The sequence below is a fragment of the Siniperca chuatsi genome, linkage group LG16 (genome assembly GCF_020085105.1).
Source record: "Siniperca chuatsi isolate FFG_IHB_CAS linkage group LG16, ASM2008510v1, whole genome shotgun sequence".
In the NCBI taxonomy this organism is placed as follows: domain Eukaryota; kingdom Metazoa; phylum Chordata; class Actinopteri; order Centrarchiformes; family Sinipercidae; genus Siniperca; species Siniperca chuatsi.
In genome coordinates this window covers 20,099,929-20,118,108 of record NC_058057.1, presented here as the reverse complement: position 1 = coordinate 20,118,108, position 18,180 = coordinate 20,099,929, and the positions used below count along the sequence as shown (strand labels likewise).

At 37.3% G+C, this 18,180-nt stretch overlaps 2 protein-coding genes across 8 annotated transcripts; one reads left to right on the top strand and one right to left on the bottom strand.

Moving 5' to 3' along the window:
- The first annotated feature begins 444 nt into the window (after positions 1-444).
- On the top strand, positions 445-12,838 carry slc35a1 (solute carrier family 35 member A1). 6 transcript variants are annotated; one of them, XR_006374843.1, is made up of 11 exons: positions 476-692; positions 1,220-1,400; positions 2,399-2,558; positions 3,022-3,174; positions 3,347-3,413; positions 3,685-3,861; positions 3,950-4,084; positions 5,384-5,513; positions 9,771-10,625; positions 11,195-11,315; positions 12,160-12,838. XR_006374843.1 is itself a non-coding variant. In XM_044168413.1 (10 exons), exons 1-9 carry the CDS (start codon positions 683-685, stop codon positions 9,775-9,777), a joined length of 1,020 nt encoding a protein of 339 aa, XP_044024348.1. In that variant the 5' UTR covers positions 476-682; the 3' UTR covers positions 9,778-9,804; positions 12,160-12,838. The 6 variants fall into 6 exon arrangements, 3 of the variants coding, with proteins under 3 accessions (XP_044024349.1, XP_044024348.1, XP_044024347.1); XR_006374842.1 differs by lacking the exon at positions 12,160-12,838 and having other exon boundaries at positions 9,771-9,804; positions 10,585-10,625; positions 11,195-11,536; XR_006374841.1 differs by lacking the exon at positions 12,160-12,838 and having other exon boundaries at positions 11,195-11,536.
- rars2 (arginyl-tRNA synthetase 2, mitochondrial) lies at positions 6,546-17,751 on the bottom strand. 2 transcript variants are annotated; one of them, XM_044168410.1, is made up of 20 exons: positions 17,599-17,751; positions 17,329-17,402; positions 17,136-17,238; positions 16,069-16,152; positions 15,880-15,980; positions 15,734-15,789; positions 15,177-15,260; positions 14,994-15,070; positions 14,597-14,755; positions 14,349-14,455; positions 13,378-13,473; positions 12,950-13,010; positions 12,176-12,252; positions 11,170-11,294; positions 10,021-10,088; positions 9,789-9,898; positions 8,425-8,520; positions 8,235-8,309; positions 8,018-8,081; positions 6,546-6,761 (listed from the first exon to the last, which is right to left on the bottom strand). In XM_044168410.1, exons 1-20 carry the CDS (start codon positions 17,632-17,634, stop codon positions 6,675-6,677), a joined length of 1,740 nt encoding a protein of 579 aa, XP_044024345.1. In that variant the 5' UTR covers positions 17,635-17,751; the 3' UTR covers positions 6,546-6,674. The 2 variants fall into 2 exon arrangements, with proteins under 2 accessions (XP_044024345.1, XP_044024346.1); XM_044168411.1 differs by having other exon boundaries at positions 17,136-17,234; positions 17,599-17,649.
- Positions 17,752-18,180: the final 429 nt, after the last annotated feature.

Sequence of the window (18,180 nt, the reverse complement as noted above, 5' to 3'; positions counted from 1 at the left end):
AGATCCAAAGCAAAATCTCTAACTCATCAGGGAATAATGACATCTTGGCAGGAAATCTGGAATAATGACATTATGGGTAGAGAAAACTATAAAATCTGTCAGTCAGAAATAATCAAGGTAAATGTAGGAAAGATGTTGTGTTTTCTAGGTTAAGATTAGGACATACAGGACTCAATGCTACCTTGAAAATGTAAGTGCAAGGAAACTGAAGGGCAGAGAGTGGAGCATCAAAGGTCTGTTAGAGACAGGGGAGAAACAGGTTCAGACGGCTTTATTCAAATATTTAAAAGAAACAGGTTCAATATCTAGAATATAAATTCTTTATAGTAGATTTTGGGTAAAGTCGTGACGTCAAACACTCCGATACAGTAGGTGGCGGCAGGCACCTTTAATGTTGGTTTGTAGCCCGCCAGTAAATCAAACCAGCAGCAGCAGCAGCAGAAGAAGAAGAAGAAGAAGAAGGAGGAGGAGGAGGAGGAGGAAGAGGAGAAGAAGAAGAAGAAGAAGAAGAAGAAGAGGATAGGACCGGACCGTGTAGCCAGACCAGACTCGTTTTTTAATGTGTCGCTGGTCGGGCAGCATTCCTTAATCCACAATGGATACGCCTGTTAGTTTTGATGGCATGTAACGTAAGCAGGATACTACTTCCTTGCCAATCGGACGGACACAAACCAGAGCAGCGATGGCCGGCGGTGAGTTTAACCAGTGGATACAAAAGCTAGCATGGTAGGCTAATGTTAGCTGTCGGTTAGAGGACCACCAGTAACGTTTGTTGAAAGGAGCAGAAATCAAAACTGAGCTGTTTTAAAGACTAGTTATAGTGTCGTTTTCAGCTAACAGAAGTGGCAACACGTGTTGTGACTGCTAAGTAGCTAATAAAGTTGCCTATTTCATGTGTAGCGTTATACTTACCACTGGACATGTAAGGCGATGACAGTTTGCTACATCAATAATTATAATAATAACAACTTTATCTATACAGCGCCTTTCCAAACAGAGTTACAAAGTGCTTTACAGACAGGGTATACGGTTAAAACAGTAAGAGAAAGCAGGGTCACACAGTGCATTTATATAGCAATAGGGGAATAAAGTAAAAACTAGTGGAAAAGAAATAGACAGAATACATAGATATGATATGTTCACTATAAGACGGCTTTCACTTAAAAAATAAGCTTTAAGTTGCTATTGTCACTACATTTTCTCCCTTCTCTCTCATCAGAAAATGTGAGTGTGATTTTCAAAGTGTACTGCCTGACAGTGATGACACTGGTGGCAGCTACATACACGGTGGCACTACGGTACACAAGGACCATCTCAACAGGAGATCTGTACTTCTCCACAACTGCAGTGTGTATCACTGAGGTCATTAAATTAATACTGAGTCTGGGGATGCTTTCAAAGTAAGTGTGTGTCACCGCTACCTGCTCTATTACATGTCTGACCACAGGAGTATACATGAACATATTACCTGCTACTGCCAGCAAACTTAATGCTGTGTAACTAACATTAATGAGTACATTTGATGACTTAACAACTCTTCTCTATTTGTGCTCCTTTTTACATGACATTTTAACATGTCACAGATAAACATGATGTCTTTGAACAGTTAATCAACTATCAAAATAGCTGCTGTCAAAATTCTGTCATTTCAGCTCTACACTGTTGACCACAGGACTCTTAATTGATTTGTTTGAAAGTAATTTTCAAGCAAAAATGCCAAGGTTTCCTCAGTTACTGATTCTAAATTGGGAGGACTTGTTGCTTTTCTTTGTTTTATGTGATAGTAAACCAAATATCTTTGGTGTTTGGAGTGTCTGTCGGACAAAACGAGCAATACGAAGAAGTCACCTTGGGCTTAAGGAAATTGTGGCTGGCACATTTCACTATTTTCTTGCATTTTATAGACCAAATGATTAATCCATTAAGAATAATTGGCAGATGAATTGATAATTTACACATATCACATAAGACAGGCAGGAGGTAGAGGGATGTAATTTGTTCTCAATGAGAGCAAGTATTATTGGTCAGGTGGGATGTAACAACAGGGACCAGAATCACATGAATTGCTTCTATTCCCCTAAACCTATAATTAAAATAACATAAACAAGGCTTTAAAACATCAAAGACAAGAGGTAAGTTTTAAGTATCCATTTGAAAATGTCAACAGTTTCAGCAATTCTCAGATATTTGGGAAAGAAAGCAGCCTTGCTTTTTTTTTGTAACTTTGGAATAACAACAAAATTTGGGTCAGAGGGCCTGAGCTTTGCAAGCATGCCAGACAGTGTTCTCAGTCGTCTGTGCTTCAGATTCAAGAACAGTGAGTCAACGACTTGGAGTGGAATTCATGTATATTTAAGTGAATCATCCAAAGTATTTACACTTTTTTCTCCTCTCCCAGAGAAACAGGAAGCCCTGTCAGACTGAAGAACGTCATAGTGGAACATATATTCTGCAGCCCAAAAGAGCTGCTGAAGCTGAGCGTGCCCTCGGTAGTGTATGCAGTTCAGAATAACATGGCCTTTCTTGCCTTGAGTAACCTCGATGCAGCCGTTTATCAGGTATGAATCCTGTTTTTTTTTCCTTATGTTCAAACACAATACTTGGTTGTGGATTGTTGGTAAACCTGTTGTCTGCTGCACCCACAACTAAATACTAGAGGTGAAATTAACGAATATTTTCATTATCAGTTAAACTGCTGATTTATTTATTTTAATCATTTAGTCTGTAAAATGCCAGAAAATGTTGGAAATGTTCACACAATGCTAACAATATAGAGCACATTTACAGAAACTAAACTTCCAATACAGGAACATTGACCCCTCCAATGTGTGAAAGTTCATTGTGAAAACAAATAGTTGCCCAGTGTCTAATAGTAGTGGTTATTTTCAGCAGTTCCCCTAATATCTACAGTATGTGGGGAGCTGTATCATTGTGAAAAGGAATGCTCCGTCCACCTTTCCTCTATAAATAGGGGGGGAAAAATCAATAGATATTAGACCTAACTTGTGTTTTCCTGTGTAGGTGACCTATCAGCTGAAGATCCCGTGCACGGCCTTGTGTACAGTCCTCATGCTGAGCCGCTCTCTCAGCCGGCTGCAGTGGTTCTCTGTCTTCACACTCTGCGGGGGCGTAACACTCGTCCAATGGAAGTCTGCAGAGGCCACTAAAATTCAGGTGGGGGTGGCACAAGTTAGACTTTAAATGTTGTAACCGTCCTGGTGACTCAGTTATAATCCATGTCCCGACTCACTATCATGGAATGTGCTTTTTATTACCTGCATCTAGTCAGACTACAGGTGCTATATACCATCTGTCTGGTTGCTCATACCATTTCCTTTTTTTCCAGATTGAGCAAAATCCTTTTGTCGGGTTCATGGCCATTGCTATTGCTGTCCTTTGCTCTGGATTTGCAGGTAAAATTTGCACAGGATTCAGTGGAAACGACTGGTAGTGGCTTCACCTTTTTGTCCTTTATTGAATTAAGCTATCACACATAATACAAATGCTTTCAGTAACTAAACAAACACTGTGCCAAGTAAACACATTATGTGCACTTAAACATAAAACTGATACCAACTAATGTCTTTTGCTTAAAAGTAAAGTATTTTATTTGCTTTGCTGTTGTTGTGGAGGAGTCAGAGCAATATTTACTTATAACAGTTTTGTGTCTACTTTCTGATTAAGGTGTGTACTTTGAGAAGGTGTTGAAGAGCTCAGACACGTCTCTGTGGGTGAGAAACATCCAGATGTACCTCTCCGGCATTGTGGTCACCCTAATCGGCGTTTACATGAACGATGGCAATAATGTCCTGGAGAAAGGCTTCTTCTTCGGTTACACACCCTGGGTGTGCTTTGTAATATGTAAGTACGACTAAACCTGGGGAAGCTTTCTATTTGATTTAACTTTGCTTCACAGTATTTTAGCTGACATTGCTCTTTGTGGTTCTAGTCTTGGCAAGTGTGGGTGGTCTGTACACGTCGGTGGTGGTGAAGTACACAGACAACATAATGAAGGGCTTCTCTGCTGCAGCCGCCATTGTTCTCTCAACTGTGGCGTCTGTCATCTTGTTTGGACTACAGATAAGTACGTTACTTTGTCATAACCACATTGTTGATCTACTGATGATTGAGAAATAGATTTTTAAAGATTTTGCAGTCCTTCTGGCTCGTCAGACGAGGGTGTGTGTTTTGTACTTGTAGGCTTGTGGCTCATAACTTGTATGTTTGCACATTTTTAATAAAAGAAGCCACCTTCTTAACATTTAGTATAGTAGTAACTAAAAAGTAGCTTAACTGAAAGTTCAATTGATACACTTTCAGTTAATTAATTTCAATTAATTGCTGATGAAACACTCTTGTAGTCAGTGCAGCAGGTCAGCTGAACATGCAAACATGTAAAATGTGTTACTGGGAAGCATACAATTCAGCAAATGTGGAGAATAGAGTTTCCAATAATGACTGTATGAATATTTTTCTTGGATTTAAAAGGAGCTTTTCCTCTGGAAGTCAACAACTGCTTATAAAGGCAACACAACTAACTAAACTCAAATAACTCTTGAAGGACTTTGTCTCTATTTCCCCTATACTTATGAGCAAATCACATAGTTCAGGGCCTTTCAATTTTAAATTCAATTGGGCCAAATTAAAAAAACAGGAACTGTAGATGGGACAGACATTTTCAGCAGCCTATTTGAAACCTTATTTTTTAGTTTATGGTAATGACAAATTTTAAACAAATGCAAATGAATGTAATAAAAAATAGCAGGCGTTTGGAGATGGCAGTAAAATAAACAAATACTTGCCAGTCCAGGCAGGGTTAAACTGACGGTTTTCATTGTCAAATTTACATTTCAGGGTTGACAGAGACATATTTTCAGTAGAGCACTTCCCTACTTGTGACTGTCGTTAGCCAGGTGTTTTGAAAAGCTACTTAGCGTGGTCGGAACTCAAACGAGAAAACGTTGATTTGTGAAAGATATGATAGTGGCAGTAGTGTCACTACATCTGTAAACATCCTGCCCGATCGGTACTGCGCATGTGGAACTCTCAACAGAGATGAGAGGGAAGCGAGATGGCTCACTCGTTAGCTACTTCCATACACTATATATGTAGTTTACTTATTTTGTCATACATCAGATTTATGTATGCTGGGCCACTCGGAGGTTACTTTATTAGAAGATTATTAGGAAATTTCAGGATGTGTAAAATAATTAGTTCTCCCATTCATGTCCATGCTTCTTTCAAAGCATATTCAGAAACACAAGACTGCAGATTATTTTATACAAAATCTTTGTATGTTTTTTTCAAAACTGTTACCATTCTGTAAATGTCTTTTTTAAATTATGGAAATGTCTCATTTTGCTTTTCTTTCCCTCTTGTGCAGCGATCCCGTTTGCCACTGGAGCCATCCTGGTGTGTGTTTCCATCTACCTATACGGACTTCCAAAGCAAGACACATCCAAGCTGAGCCGGCAAGACACAGACAAGGAATCCAAACAGAGACTGATCAATGTGTGAGTCACCGACCTGCAGCAGAGGAGTCTCTCTTGCTGGTGGACCAGGTCTGTGTTTTTTTTTTTTGGGAGTGGGGGTCCCCTTTTCTAGGGACCTAAAAGAGCTTCTGCACCTGGGAGACTTTGGAGCCACTAAAGTAGGTCTGCTCCCTCAATCAGCCCACTTCCACCCACATGGGACTGGTGACAGTACTATGAATTTCCAGATAATTTGAAAAAATCTTTTTATTGCCAGATTCAATCCATCTTTCAGTTTATATGAAAAAAATAACAACACATCAGACTTTTTTTTAAACTGGCCCTTATAGCTGCTTTTCAAATTTGTAAATAATCTGAAGCAATGGCGAAGTCTTGTATTTCACCATGCTGGAGCGATAAGTAGTAACAGGACATTATTTTTATTTTGATGCCTCCATATATCTGTTATATGGGACGTATAAATATCACTGTTAGTGTCTTATGTCCATATCACATAGTGCTGATTCTGAATGTGCCCAGCTCACAGGAAAACGTACTTGAAAGAAGGATGATGACAGGCTGCATGTGTGATTATGTTTATAATGTCGTCTCTCCAGTGTCTTGTAATCTTTTTTTATCTGTGTCACCTTCTATTTTGAAAGTCACTTTAAAACTTTGATTAAAACTGAAAGGAAATATGGTAACAGTGACTCTCTTTGCTCAGAATGTATGCAACCCTACCAATGTACTTTCAATTGATCGTTCGCTTAACTCCTCCCCTGAACAATCATAACTTGGCAACTGTAACTAAGCATGGCAAGCCTTCAGGTGAAATTCAGCTGAACAAGTTGTACCAGTCTAACTTTGATATAACCTGGCATAATTATCAAGTTACCTACTGACATTTACGTCAGCAGTGCATCAACCGTGTGTATAAAAGGAGATGAGTTACATCACTCAACTCTGGTTTTACATGTTTCCAACTGTCAAAAACAGTCTATAAAGCCAAAGTGACTATCTGTGTGAGTGTAAAATTCCTGAGACAATTACAGGAAAAGCAAATTCTTCTGTGGGTTCAATTAAGGAACATGATTTTATTTAGAAAATATAATTATTTATATACAGAACAAATTTACTATAGCAGTGTGATACCTATATACAGCAGTGAAATTAGACGGATAAAGTAAAAACAAACTTTGAGTTTCACATTTTATCAACCGGTGTGATGCCCAGGATCCTCATGCCGTTGGCCAGGACTGAGCAGGCTCCGCTGAACAGTCGTAACCTTGCCTGTTGACATTCAGCAAATGAGATAACACTTTTAACATATATTTAATATTTGCAATTAAGAGCATTTTCATTTGTAACCAGTTCATGAACTGACAATCATGGATGTTAGCTAGAGACGAGAATTTAGTATCTGTGTTCAGGCTTTTTCTCAGCGCGATTTTTCTGTGCTATGAGGCAGACGTTGGGCTGAATGATTAATCGTTTTATACTGACATCAAGATCTGAAAGAGTGCCATTATCAAATAGCAAGACTACCAATTTTAATAACATTATTAGCAATGTCTTGAACTGTAAAAACATTTAATGAAAGTACAACCTCTGACTGTATGTAAATATAACAAATTTATTCAGTTGCAGCTACTTAACATTAATTGCGTGAGCTGAACTACAAAATGAAAATCTTTGCTATTGTCGGGTTAATGTGTTCGCTCGGCCAAAGATGGCTTCCTTGATAAAGAAGCACCATTCTGTATCTATAAAATGTAACTTTACCTTTCTCTAACTGGCTGGTTTAAACCCCTTAATAACAAGCACCTGCATCATCTGATCAGATTATTTACTTTAATAAGTTATTATTCTCGGTACACAGCTACTGTGTATCACTGTATATTTAAAGCAAGACTATGTAACCTTCGTAAGAAGAACTAATCCCTTTCTTACAAATGAACAGTAGAATTCAATAGCAATAAAACACAATTTTAATACAAACTCACTTGGTCTGGTATGATCAGTAGCTTATGGTGACTAATGTTAGCAAACTTAAGATTTCTGCAGTGTAACTGACATTACTGAGTCAATTTGCTTGCTTGATGACTCTTCTCTACTTGTACAGCAGTTAAATGTTTTGCTAAAATACTACGCAGATCATCAATACAGAACCAGAGTTTAAGTAATACAATAATAATAATAATCACATTTTCAATTGCAACATTGGTCAGAAAACTATTTCCTTCAAATTTGTAGGCTTTAACAGAAAAATGATCATCATAGTATACTGTTGTACTGTATGTTATGCTATCACAAAAATCTCCATTTGTACCACAAAATTATCTCTGTGTGTCATAATGTAACCAAACCTGTGGCAGAAAATGTTTAATTCACTGCTGATAACTCTAACCAAATTGGAAATAGTTTATTTATGGTAATTACTCTAATGTCTTTAGGGCGGTAAGAATTTACTGATCGTGTAATGTTGCATGATGGTGTATTTAAAACGAAAAACCATAGGTATGTACATAAGTAAGTTTTCTCTCTACCTGTGCTACGTCTTGGGAGCTTCCTTTGACCGGCAGCTCTCTGTGTGCTGAGGCGATCAGGTGGCTAGAAGAGAAAGGAGACACGAATACAGTTTAATTTCCACAACTGCAAACACCTTTTATGGTTACAGCAGCTGAAATGAACCCGGTTAACACTGAGTAGCCAAAGTTCACAGCATGATGATCATCTGCTCAGGACTAACATCCTGTTCCTTACCACAGCTTCAATAAGAAGTTGACGATATGCTTGGGTTGCAGATCCTGGGCAGACTGATATAACACCTCATCATAGCTACAAACAAACAAAGGGTTGAATAATTTGTGAACTTTGGAGCAAATATCCGTTCATTGTCACATATTTGACAACATGCAGAGGGATAACAGGTTTTAGGGCGTAGTTTGTTTACCGAAGAAGGTGCTGCAGGATGGTGATACTCGGCTGCTCGAGTAGAAGGGCTGGATCAAATATGGCTGCCTCTACACCTTCATTCCTCCGTATTAAACTGCAGTTAGAACACAGCAGTAAAAGGTGTAAATAAGCAACTTTATAAGTCAGCATCTTGTTGGCTCTCGTTTTTTTCTAGATGTGTTTGGAGGGTATTTGTATCCCAAACCATACATACTGTATATCGATGTATATTTATAGATTAATATCTTGTTTTAATGCATTTTATATCCTTAACACACATTAACTATTGTGTATTTTATATTGCAAACAAACACTAAACCAATATTGGTGGACAAGTACAAATTTGAGGTACTTGTACTTAATTATTAAAATTTTATGCCACCATATTCTTATATTCCACTACATTTCAGAGGCAAATATTATATAATTTTATGTTAGCGATTAAACAATCCAGCAGGGTAGGTTAAAATAGGTTCACAAAAGTCTGTCTTAAAACAATAGTCAGGTGCCCATACTGTATGTGCACTTGTACTAAAAAGACTGAAACTTTGGACGACATCCACTTGATTTGTCCAATCTCCATATTATCTTTAGATAAACTGTGGAATATACAGTATTTTTGCACAGAACGAAGGCTGTGTATTTTGTCCCCCCATCTCTTATATGAATGAACAGGAGGAATGACCACAGCAAGCAAAACCTGTACAAGTACTTAGATTTAGCGCCACCTCCATCAGCTACAACAAAATGTAGCTTATATATGTTAATGCATCATTAGGAATAATCCAATATAGAAAATGACTCTAAAAAGGTGTCATTAGTACATTTTGCTGATTTATACTTGTACATTTACTTAAGTACAACTTTGAATGCAGGATTTTCACCACCTAGATTGGTCAATTTTAATTAATGTAATGTGGTAGATGATTAACACATTAAACTAAGTATGATACAGAATTTAAAGCTAACCAACATAACATAAAATATTACCTCAAATAAAAACAGTCGATTAATTGATTAGTTAATCAGAAGGAAATTAATTAACAATACAAAAGTAATTTATGTAGCAAAAACACCAAATGTGAGGATCTGCTTTCCTCTGTTTTAAATTCTTACTGTTGGTCAGAATAAAACAAGATTTGTCCAACAAATCTTTAAATGTCAAAAAAAAGTCACATTGTGACTATAAATTAATTAATTATTCATAAAAAAAGAATAATTTGTTGCAGCCCTACTGTAATGGCTACACTACAAAGATTCACATCATTATCACCAAAATGGCCAAGTGACTACAGAACTACTACAATTCCTGAAATAGAGTTTTGTTTTTTGTTTTGTTTTCAGCGGCTGATGAATACAGACCTGCAGAGTCGAGCATGTGAGTACTGGAGGAAGACTCCTGTGTCTCCCTGAGCCTGCAGCATCCTGTCCCAGTCAAACGAGTAGTCTGACTGCAGTGAACCTTTGAAGTCCTGAAACAAAGTAAATGAAAAATAGAGTCAGAGTCTCTCTTATCACATTGCGCAGACAAATCAAATGAAACAGGTTGTAGTTAAAAGCTGTGGCCTAGAGGTGACGTTTAAAACCAATTCACCTGGACTATTAGTGCGCTGATTCCCACTTTCTCTGCTGTGTCCCCTGGGTCATCCATTTCCTTTGTTGCTGTGGAAAGAGCCAAATACTGTACAGGTTCATTATTCCCACATTGGGCAGTTTTCTTAGCACAATCATGCATATTGAGATGGGTAATGTTGGTTTGCTTCCCTTACTAGGACAACAGTAGTTTGTCGATCAATATCCTGGCTGAAGGAATTTCTAATGTGACATTACTAAAATTATCCAGATATAATGGAAAAATTAATTATCCTAAATTACAATGTGTTTGAGACAACTGTTTGTCAAAATTAAGACAGTGTGTCCCAATTCCATACTACATACTGACTACAGTTTGCACCATATACTAATCTTTATAGTTTACTGTATTAGCACTTAGTACACGAGAAATCAACACACTTTACAGTTGTATACTGACTGATACAGGAAAAAAGACTTTAAGCACCGTTAAACATTAATCGAACTGCAACTTTACAATTAAACTTCCCAAAGAGACAGCAAAATGTTTTTTCCATAATGTAATTGTTATTTTTTGTTTTCTAAGGTGTATCACCACCATCCATTACGTTTTCATTTCTTCCAACGGTGAGCAGCGCCTCCATTTCATTTGTGCAATTGCATTGTGGGAGAATAGTGTCCATCACCAGCACACTCAAAAATCAAGGTGTTTTTTTTAGTATACAAAATGACTCTTTAAGGTCTAGTTTATTTTGTCACTCATTCTGTGTAGCGCATTCACACTGGAAGAGTATGTAGTACGTATTTCATGATGATCAAATCTCTCTCTACTACTGGAAGAAATGCTGCGCTGGAAGAACAGTGCCTTCTTCCTGTTGTGTGATGCAATCAGATAATCCCACTGGCACACATTGTGACTGAGTGACACTCTGTAAAATGCAGTGCGGGGAAAGGTAAAGACAGTGATGCTCTCATTCCAGAAGACAATTGTGGAGATGTGTCAAAGTTACATTTCAATACAATATTTACACTGTACACACCAGTTGCTTGAGCAATTAAGTACTGATTGCATAGGGACATTATTATACTACGACACATGCAAATATACTTTTGGGGAAGAGTCATGTGTGCTCTGCGTTGTTAAATATGCCTAATGTGTGACAAGCTTTACTTTTTGACTGGCTCATGTTGTGTAGCATCCTGGCCCGAGCTTCGTCTAGCACATCCTCCAGAAACACCACCTCACCGCTCCGGGTCTTCATGCCCCGCACCAGGCCGAAGGGCACATGCTGACACCTGCAACCAGTGATGGAAAATGTATTTAAATCCTTTACTTCAGTAAAAGCAATATCTATATATAAAAATTACAAGTAAACCAGCTGGACTGAATGACAACATGACCAATCGACACCATGACTCCTAAACTCTGAAATATAAACCTTTTGACAAGTAAAAGTCCTGTATTCAAAATGTTACCTAGGTAAAAATGCAGAAGTAAGATCAGCAAAAATGTACTTAAAGTATTAAAAGTGAAAGTACTAATTATGCAGAATGGCACTTTTCATTGTTAATGATATTATTATTACTGATGGTTTAATGTGTACGCAGCAATTTAATGTTGAAATTGGTGAAGGAGGAGCTCATTTTAAATATTTTGTTTGAGTATTTTGATATATACCAATTTATCATATTTTAAAAGTTTATTATGTTTTGAAAGAAAATGTTTACAGTAACTAGTAACTAAGCTGTCAGGTAAAAGTAATGTAGTGGAGTAGCGGTATAAGTAGCATGAAATGTATACAAAACATATATAAAATGTACATAAAATACTCAAAGCACCTCAAAGTTGTATTTAAGTAAATGAGGAAATGGACTTGGTTACCTGCGATAGCACCAACACTTCATAGGAGACAATAGGCCAATGTTTCTTATTAAAACAGCTGTCTGTGGTGTGTGGGGTGCTGATTACATAAAGTATTGCTAAATCCCACTAGATTCACTTACAATGTTTTTAAACTTGGTTTCAATTATAAAGAAAAGTTACTTATCAAAGATATTTTACAATACTACTCTTTGATCTCTCATTAACAACTATCGTTAACTAACATCAGTTAACAGCTTCCATTAAACCTGTTTATGTCATGTGTGTGGTTGTGTTCAGGTATTTTTCCTGCTACCTGTCGGCCCATGAATGTCCCATAGCGAGCAGGATCTGGAACAACTGGTGAAAGTGATTCGCTTGACTTTTATCTGTCTTAAAAAGAAAAAGAAATACAGTGAACTGATAAATATGCCGCAACAAAGGGCATGGATAGAATATAAAAAGGAACAAGGTAGGAATTCAAGAGTAGTAGTAGTAGTAGTTCAAGAGGACAATCTGGATCAAGCACTGAATACATCATCATAGACATTCAAATCAGTGACAGTGACTGTTGGTAAAACAAATATCCAAACATCCATTTTGCATTGGTTTGTTTGGCATCATGATGTTATTCATAATGTTTGAGAGAAACCATCACAATTTTCTAAAGCCCAAGGTGTCATCATCATATGTGTTGTTTTTCCAAAGATATTTAGTTTACTATAACATAAGACAGAGAAAAGCAGCAAATCCTCACAATTTAGAGCCTGGAACTTGGGAATGTTTGCGACTGTTTCCTTGAAAAATGACTTAAATGATAAATCAACTGTAAATAGCTGACAATTAATTTTCTGTCGATTGACTAATCGACTAATTGTTTCAGCTCTATAGAGTGCAAAAAACTTTGTTTAAGATTACTGAAGCTTCATCATTAAATTCCATTACGTTCTTATGACTGCAATTAAATGTGCTTTTTCCATGTTGTAGATAAATGTGTCTTGTATATGTGAAGTTACCCCAACATGTCTTTAAAGTACAGCAATGTAACAGTTTAAAAAAAGTGAATGCTTGAGTGCACCAGTTTCCTTACCACATAAATCATCTCATCAAAATGGTATTTTTCAGTTCGGTCGATAGCTGCAGCAAGATCTCTGAAATGCAGAATAAGGTATTATTGTCACTTCCACTTTCAAAAGTCATGGCTTATGTATTATACAGTTACCATCTGATAACTCAGCTTTGATCTGTCATTTTAAATAATCTAAATATCTCCATTTTGCAGCTTCACCTACTTGTATTGCACGCTTGTCTACATTTTAGGCAAGTAAAATTCGACCATTATTTTTATTGTACATGTTTAATGTTCTTTCAGAATGGGCTTTTTAAACACTTCTATGAGATTTTCTAAACTCTGAACCTGTGGACCGCTTCACTATTTTCTCCAGAACAGCACAGATTGTAAAATTCAACATTTTAATTGTTCTTGTATTTTAATTGACCATTTACACAAGTACTGACCTGGTGATGTAGAGAGTTGTGCCGTCACTGCGGAGCACTGTACAGACGCTGCTCATGTCTCCAGCAGGGGAGAGATCCACTACACCTGTTCCTCTCCTGTAAATACAACAATTTCCATGAATTCAAGTCCATGTAAGCTCAGGATCAGCTGCCACTGATTTAATAAAACATCGTTCTCAACTGAAGAAAAAAAAAAAAAGCATTCATACAAAAAAGGTTTAAGTAGTGATAACGTAGGTAGGCAACCGTTGGAAAACTCACAGTTCTTCACATATTTCTCCATATTGTTCATAACTGACCAGCAACTGGGTTTGTTTTAACAATATATCAACTGATACATTTTTGATAATAATCTCTTCAATTCGTTTTTTAAAGAATTGTGATAAAGATATGTAGTGAGCAGACATTTTACAGTTGAAAAACCAACTTGTCAATGCTCTCTGGTGCACAAACGATGTAGTCAAACATGGCTTTGGTATTTCTGTGCTGCAACACATATGCCAATAAGGATATATCTGACATAAGCAAAAATCAGCTGATAATGTAGGCTTGGCTGATTTATTTAATATAATTATATTATCTAATAATAATTATTTATTTTTTCCAATAACTTCAGTGTACACTTCCAACACAAAATATACGATGTGGTGTGTAACAAAGTAATGTGAACTCCATAATAAAAAAGGATCAGGGACAAGAAAAATATATATATTACCTATATTACCTGCCCCTCTTTTGAAAATCAATAAATAATAAATACATACATGGTCTGCCAATACTTTCAACACCCAATAAGACAAAACACACACATACAAAATCAATGACAGCCAACTAAAGAGTCACACTTTATCGGCAACCCAGTAAATAAACCAACTGGGAGCAGGTAGCTGGCCTACTGGCCTCCTAACAGATGTTCACTTGGAGTCTGTCATGTCAGTTACTGATTAAAGGCCATCACATATGTCACATACTCAGAGGTTTTCAACAGGCCTTGGCTCTGCAGCTGCTGCATCACCTCCTGGGCTTGATCTTGGTGAAAGGACTCCCCGGAGTAAATATCAAAGTGGACCCCTAACCGCTGAAAAGATGTGAAATGAATCATTCATTATAACAGACTTCTACTGATATTTTCTTTCCTTCGATCAAAAGGTTTATATTTCAGAGTTTAGGAGTCATGGTGTCGATTGGTCATGTTGTCATTCAGTCCGGCTGGTTCTACCTTGTAAACGTGTTGATACTCATCCACTGTGATCTCTCTAAACTGTTGCCATAACGACATAGCCTCGCTCTCATGCTGCTCCAGCTGTCTAAAGAAGTCTCTGGCAGCCTGTTTCATATCCTCATTGTGCTCTGCTTCCTTGTTCACTTGAACATAAACCTGCAAGACAAAAACACCAAATACTGCCAAACCGCCATGATAATGTTGAAGAAAAGCCTTTTTAACAGCATTTAGACCATGTAACACCAAAACTGTTGTGTCTGTTGATGGTGGGATGGCAGTTCACCTGGCATGTCAGCCAAATGTTTGAGCAAACGATTAACACTTTTTTATGAAACTCATTCTACTTGCCAGACTGTTTGTGGCTGTGTGTCTTTATCCAAACTTGCAAACTCACCTCAAACAAATGCTGCAAGGGATTCTGTTTCAATTTCTCCTGACATCCAAATTGGCCAAACCCAGCTCCTAGCAAACCTGAAAGGAAACTGGTTTCGTCAATAATATTCACTCAAAGAGTAGCATTTGGGACTTTATGAGACCAGAGGGCACCTGCTGAATATTTTGCACATTATTTACTCACCAAATTGCATACCCCAGTCTCCGAGGTAGTTCATTCGAATAACATTGTTTCCAAGGCACTGCTTTAGGTTAGCGATGAAGTTACCTGGAGATGGAGATTATATGTTTTAGTCAAGTTGACTGACTTTACAATCAGTTTCATGTTTCATGTTAAAAAATCCAATAATGATACATCGGCCAATATTAATTGTCTTTACACCACCTATAAAATAAATAAGTATTTTTGATAAGCCTCCCTTAAATGTGTTTTTGTAACAAATATGACCAAGAAATGTACTGGGCAAGGCATTTCACAATTGAAAAATAAACATTGTCTCTGGTGGACAAACTATAGAAGGGTGACAACGGTTTCAAAACATATCTTTGGCTTTTCTGTAATTCAATTTCTTGCATTTTATTGGCTGACATACACGCTGATACCCATAAATCTGCAATTAGCTAATATCGGCCGATGTATTAGCCTGGCTCTAGTGTACAGTACAATCCACATGCATATTACTCAATAAAACTATTTTGGCTTTAGTTACTGAATAAATTAACTCAAAAGCCAAAACTCACCAATAATTGTAGATCGCAAGTGTCCAGCATGGAATTTTTTGGCAATATTTGGAGAGCTGCAACATAAAAACGCATTTATTGTGTCTGATGACAATCTACAAGGGGAAGACATAGCTTGTAGTGTTAAAGAAGATATACAAACATACCTATATTCAACTAATGTTGTTCCTCTCTTGAGAGTATTGAAAAGTTCACTATTTAACCCAAATTTATCATCCTCCTCCTTTCCAAATGGCTCCAACATTTTCTAAAATAGAAGATTACACAGATTATAATCACAGTAGAAGCAGTCAAGACTGTTGTTTGCACCACAGTGGAAAAGAAAACTGACAAACCTGGACAAGAAGTTTGCGATTAACTTTAAAGTTGATCACTCCACATCCAGCAGATATGTCTTCCACCACACTGTCCTGCTTCAACTGAAAAATACAAAGCAGATTTCAAGGAAAATACAAGGACCTTGTCTTTCAGAATTATATTGAGCAGAATAGACTTGGAGTGTATCTACAAAAATAAAGTAAGAGGAATATTCAATTAACTTTGTGATTTTGGTTCCAGGTGAAATGGCAAGGCAAACTTTATATTACACATTTCATTCACATGGCGAACTCAGTGGTCTTAAATAGATTTTAAGCATGTCTAAACATATACGGTGGAGCCTTCAGAGCTTTATAGACAAGACAACAATTTAAAGTAAATTCTAGTGCATTGTGGAAGCCAGTGCAGTAATTTGAGGACAGATGTACAGTGAAATGCTCTCTTTTTGTAGTCCCTGTTATTGTGTGGCTGCAGCTTTCTGACTGATCTGCAATTACCCCACAATCGTCTGAGAAATACTAGAAGAAAGGTCATTATAAAAGTCTGTTTTCTAAATTACAAAAGCATGTTCAAATCTCTCTATATCTGTTTTTGGTAAGTATCCTCTTTTCTGATATTCTAAGTGGTAATAAGCTGATCTTGAAACACTGTTGATATGTTTGTGGAGCTCGGCGTCGAAAAGGATACAGAGATTTCTAACAGCTTTAGATTTAAGGAGACAAGGAATCAAGATGGCCAGGGCGGCTGCAGCTCAGCTGGTAGAGCAGGTTGGCGGTTCAATCCCTGAGTTCCTCTGGTCCACATGTTGAAGTGTCACGGAGCTAAACATTGAGCCCCAAAGTGCTACCAATGTATGTGCATGCGAAAAAATGTAAATCGCTTTGGACAAAAGCTGTAAGCTGCTAAAGAATGTAATGAAAGATGAGCCTTAATTTGTTGATTCTTTGCCTTGTCACCAAAAAAAAGTAAAAAAAATTGTGCCTCTATTTGTGAGATTACAATAGCATGGTGACAAAATAAAAACATGTCAACATGTTAGATCTGGGGTAGCCTTTACCCATGCCTTCTCTAAAATGTATCTTACCTGAGTGGCCAAATATTCTGTCTGCAGTTGAATGTCACCACTGGATGGTAAAATCCCACTGATTCGTAATGTGCTGATTGGCAGTTTGAAGTCAGCAGTCTGCCTGAGGAGTACAAGGTTCAGGGAGCTTTAACAGACACGTATAAAGCATCTGACTCAAACAGAATTAATGTTAAACACAATCACACTTAACTGTTTCTTAAAAACTGGAACTGCTGACAGAGCTGGTATGAAGGCATCCTCAGACTGCTGCAGCGTCTTTCCCAGCTAAACATCAAAACACATAAAGAGGTATAAGATTTCAATAAACACCAGTATGAGGTGAGCTTAAAGAGCATAGGCAAACTGTTATGTGCAAGACAATCCTGCCTCCCTCTTGTTTTTACTTGCTTCAGGGTCAAGGCATGCTGCTAGGTTTGCATTAGCATACAGTATCATCTTTCAAGACTTTCAGCTTCATTACCTTTGCTGCAATACTTCTTCTGAAAAAACAAGCCATGTCTCTTAACCGTGCAAACACAATATAATGATAAACTTGTTGCAAAATGAGCTACAATCAAATGCTGTATGATCTGTTCACATTGACATAGCTAACGTTACTGTACTTCCTCCTTATCCATACCGCTTCCTCTAAGCTCGTCCAATCACAGGCTTCGTTCGCTAACAACGTCAGCAACTAGAAAAGGTTTGTTCGTTTATATTTTCCGTTGCTTCCGACATCGCATCGCCTATCCGGTCCCTTTATCACCTGAAAACCAGGTTTCAAACCTTAAATATTTTGCTAGAACAGCAAATATTCATGACTAAATAAGTAACCATCGAAGTTAAAGTTTGGAAGAAAAAAACATATTTACTTATTATTCATTAGGGGTTTAACAACTCAAACTCAGCAGCAAAACCGCTTCATCAGGAGTGCGGTTTGAACTAATTTGATGGCGTTTCCTTGGCAACATAAGAACACAAAAACATAACACGTTCGAAATCTCCGAAATAAATTCTGATTGGTGCAGGGAAATACGTGCGTTTCATTTTATATTGTTACGCA